Here is a 4,452-nt window from a genome sequence, read left to right on the forward strand (position 1 = left end):
CCGTGCCCCGCCGTGCCCCTGCTCCTGGCTCAGGCTGCAGAGGCGCAACTGCTCGTTTTGCACCGTGTTTGGTGCAGGGGGGAGGCCGACAGACGGGGCAGGAAGAGACTGGGACAGACTTCGCTCAGTGGATTCTGAGATTTATTTGCTTCATTTTAGTGCGCATCTTGGTGGCAGAAATAGAGGTTAAACCTAGCCTTGTGGAAGCTGATGGTAATTTACTTTAATGAGGCCAGGATTTCACCCAAAGTATATGGCTCAAAAAGGTGCAATGTTTCCAAAAGCAACCCCTCTTCCCCCCCAAGGAAACAACTTACTGCCGTCTAGGGCTGATTCAGAGGTGCTGGGTGATTCCATCCTCCAGCTATCAATGCTTGACTCATTGTTATCAGCTGCAATTTCAAGATGCATGGTTAATGTAAAATAAATGATGTGGACAGACTTCAGCCTCCTCTGCCTCCAATTCAGGATAAAAATAAGTTAACTGTATTTTTATAGAACTCCTCAAAAACATATGAAGTCACCTGAGATACAAAAATGCTTTTTATTTTGATTACTTCATTTTTATAATTATGATGATGTATTGAAATTCTTTTTTTGAGAAAATGTATGTAATTACTGGATTCCTCTGAAATCCTGTGGCTCATTTTATTAGCAATTTTAGTAGGTCATTACAACTTTTATTTCTTCCATTTTGATGCCTTAAATGTTGAAGAGGAATGTGAGTCTGTATCCAGTGATTTAGCTGTTAATGTTTTGTAAGAGCAAGGGACTGGCAAACACTCCTAAATTTGGGGGGGAGGTTTAAAAGAATTTTTTTTTCTAGAGTAAATAAAGCATTTTCTTGTTTAAATTGGATAATCATGTTATTTAAGTGTCCTATTGATAGGAATCATTAAATAAATGGAGATGGCCTCGTTACAGAAATGTTACTGTAAATCATCATAATYCTACGATGTAATTTCTGTATCAGAAGTAGTGGGGTCTCTGTTCAGACCACTTAAGCATATGCGTAAATCCAATTTGATCAGGAAAGCAGAATTTTACCTATGATTGCAGTGATACTGTAACTGTGCATGTCATGATAGTCAGTCATAGGATATTTATGTCTTTCAGTAAAATCCGCAAAATTATGTTGGAAGACCATGTTTACTTATCCATGACATAATTTCCAAGGCAAAAGTCTTACACCACTGCAGAACAGTGCTCCCTCATGATATTTTATATCATTGATCAGAGCTTTTGGGCACTTAAATTATTCCCAAGAGCTATTTCTGCAGAGGTTAAAAGTTCCAGAATAAAGCATTTCTTTCATTTTTTTTCTAATCTAAAATTATATCTTTCACTTTTTTTTAGTCTGATCATGATTTTCCCTCCATGGTTCCCAAACAAACAACTAGCTGAATTAGGGTTGTCCTTATTTGTTCAACTGGTTTTGAACTGAAGCTCTCAAAAATGCAGATGGAAAGAGGAAATACCAAACATACATTTGATTTTCAGTCCTACAATTTTAAGGATTCAATTCTGTAACTTAGAATTTCAGGTACAGATAAAGCAGTTTGTCTTGTTCATGTGATCCATAGATTTTTAAGGCCAGAAGGGACCGTTAAGACCAACTGACTTCCAAAATAGGAAAGATCAAAAACTGATACCCAGTATTGTCTGCATCAAGTCCACAACTTCTGTTCAGGCCAAACCATATGTTTTAGAAAAATAGTCTGCTTTATCTGGACCCTTGTAAAACTACTCAGGTTACTCATTGACTCTAGCTGATGTACTTCCCTGAGTGCAGGATTTTTAACGCTGTTTTGAAACAATATTGGAGAATACTTCAAAATGATTATCTGATTCTAAAACCTGTGCTAGGTGGGCACAAGATTATTATGGCTGTGGTTGGAGATAAGTGTCCTCAGAGAAGCAGTAAAGCTAAAATAGACCATTCCACAGAGTCTAGGTTGTATTGGCATAATGGAAACACTGCCTATTGTCTGTGGAACACTTGTTTTTTCAGATATTTTCTGGAGACAAACATCTTTCCAGCTGCCATAATAACCTCCTCTCCACTGTTTTSAGGTCTTTTGATTGGATCAGTTAGCAGGGTTCAGTGGGCAAAAGGAGAGGAAAAATGTATCTTTTCCTCAGTGGGCTTATATGGTACTTTCTCAGACCTTTTTACTTGCTCCTGACCCCTGTTAAAGATGATTCTTTAATGGACAGGAATGGTGGCTAGCACTTGTCCCCTGGCTAAGTGAGAGTGGAAGAGCAGAGATTTCAGGTTGAGAGCCTTATGCTGGCACAGTTTGCTGGGCTGGTGTTTTTGAAGAACATCTATGGAAAAGCTAATCCATTAGAAATCAGTTTCTGATTTAGGCAGAAATTGCTCGCCTGAGCCTGTGCCAGGGAATAATCTCAAATAATGTTAAGGATGCCTGTTCTTTCACTGTGACAGCCCTTTCCAGTCCATGAGCATTCTTGCAGCAGCTCTAGAAAATACAAAGGTGTGAAGCAGCAGCATAGCTCCAGAGCAGTCACCTGCCATGCAGGGCGTGAGCTGAGTCTCCAACATTGTACTGAAAAGCTTAAGCTTTCCTCCACCAGCTCATTAAAGCATGTGAGCTTCTGCCTTTATTTCAAATGGTTTGGGTCAGGCATTGCCCCTTTAGCTAACAGCAGCTGTGTCATCTTAGGTTTCAGCATGGACAAGCACACAACATATGGAAGGGCTGGATCCTATTAACTCCTCTCTGGATCAAGTAATTTTTAATTCTGGTGCCAGGGTGTCCAACCCCTGCCCCAGGACCTCCACTCCGTTGTGAGACTTGAGGTGACTTCCATACTCCATGGTGCTCCATGTGAGGTGTATTAGAGCAGTTGGAGCTGCCATGGGGCTCCAGAACACATTGTGCCCCTGCTCAGCTCCACACTGAATCAACAACACTGGAGCAGCGCAAACCAGTTTCCTCAGATGATGCTTTTCCCCAGATAAGCACAGATGACCCCAGCATGAGGCATCAGGGTTAAGTGAGATGGTTCAAGTTGTGTTYGCTGCAGTGGGTTGAATTTTACATCAAAGTGAGTTTGCACAATTGGAAATTTTGAGGGAGTTTAAGAATATCAGCTGAAAGTACTGCTATTAAATGAGGTATGAAATAACTAACTTCTGCAGAGGATGTTACTCAGGAAAGCTGCTTGCCTGCCCTCTCTGTTTCTTGTTCTCATTAAAAAAAATGCTGACCTACTCAAGGTCTTTGAGGTCTATAGACGCTGTTTGGAAGTCGGGTAGTGCACTCTTAGGGAGAACATTGAGCTTCTCCACTCGCTCGGAGCTGTGTTCTGCCAGCACCTGTCCCAGAGGCCTCCCCCAATGACATGGCAGAGCAGTCTCCAGTGCCGACAGCCAGTACCATATCACCCTGCATCGCAGCTGCCATGCACCTGGGACTCTTGCGCCTGGAACAAGGGTCTTACTATGAAAACCTTGGAGATTTGGTGCTCACCCCCTTCTTTTTTATGACTTTTCCTCCATGACCCGGTAGCTGTCTTCCCTCCTACTTGAGTACCGCTGGGCATGTGTTAGGCTGGAGGCTGTCCATGCTCTTTCAAGCCTCARTCAGACTGAATATTTCCCAGTAGGAGGGGAGAAGGGGGCTGGGTAAAATATATTTTAGTTATACTTGGATGTGATAGTTTGCGAGAGCTTGAGCTGCTACAGCCCTGAGTGAGTTCATCCATATCTTTATCTGGTGAGTGTGTTCATAGACTGCTCACCGTGGCATGGGGCTTTGCAACCTGTCAGCTCTGAAACAGAATTCATTGTTTTACACCATAGACTGATACTTCATGGATTTATTCTTGCAAGTAACATTACTCAGGAGCATAAAGGTTTGCCAGGGCAGAGCTTTGATACGGGTCTCTCTTAACGATCAGTTCTTTGCAGTTCACCAGGTGGCAGAACGCGTGGAGGCACTTGGCCAGTTCGTGATGAAGACCAGAAGAACCCTGAAGGGCCATGGAAATAAAGTGCTCTGTATGGACTGGTGCAAAGACAAAAGAAGAATTGTGAGCTCTTCCCAGGTATGCCACTGTGTAGATGTTTTTCAAAGCTAGTGTTGGGCATTATAGAAACCTTTTCACAGAATCACAGAACGGTTGAGGTTGGAAGGGACCTCTGGAGATCCTCCAAGTCCAACCCCCCTGCTCAAGCAGGGTCACCAAGAGCACGTTGCACAGGATYGCGTCCAGGCGGGTTTTGAATATCTCYGGAGAAGGAGACTCCACAACCTCTCTGGGCAACCTGTTCCAGTGCTCTGTCACCCTCAYAGTGAAGAAGTATTTCCTCATATTCAGATGGAACTTTCTGTGTTTCAATTTGCGCCCGTTGCCTCTTGTCCTGTTGCTGGGCACCACTGAAAATAGTCTGGCTCCATCTTCTTGACACCCTCCCTTAAGATA

The 4,452-nt window shown here is 42.8% G+C and overlaps 1 protein-coding gene across 1 annotated transcript in view; it reads left to right on the forward strand.

Moving 5' to 3' along the window:
* Positions 1–4,452, forward strand: part of GNB5 (G protein subunit beta 5) — a 29,612-nt gene that overhangs the window by 6,752 nt on the left and 18,408 nt on the right. Inside the window, exon 3 of the mRNA XM_026060681.1 lies at positions 3,938–4,074. Within this exon, the coding sequence (XP_025916466.1) occupies positions 3,938–4,074 (137 nt within the window). The remainder of the gene's footprint in view (positions 1–3,937; positions 4,075–4,452) is intronic.

This window comes from Apteryx rowi, unplaced genomic scaffold (genome assembly GCF_003343035.1).
Source record: "Apteryx rowi isolate R43461 unplaced genomic scaffold, aptRow1 scaffold_17, whole genome shotgun sequence".
Lineage (NCBI taxonomy): Eukaryota > Metazoa > Chordata > Aves > Apterygiformes > Apterygidae > Apteryx > Apteryx rowi.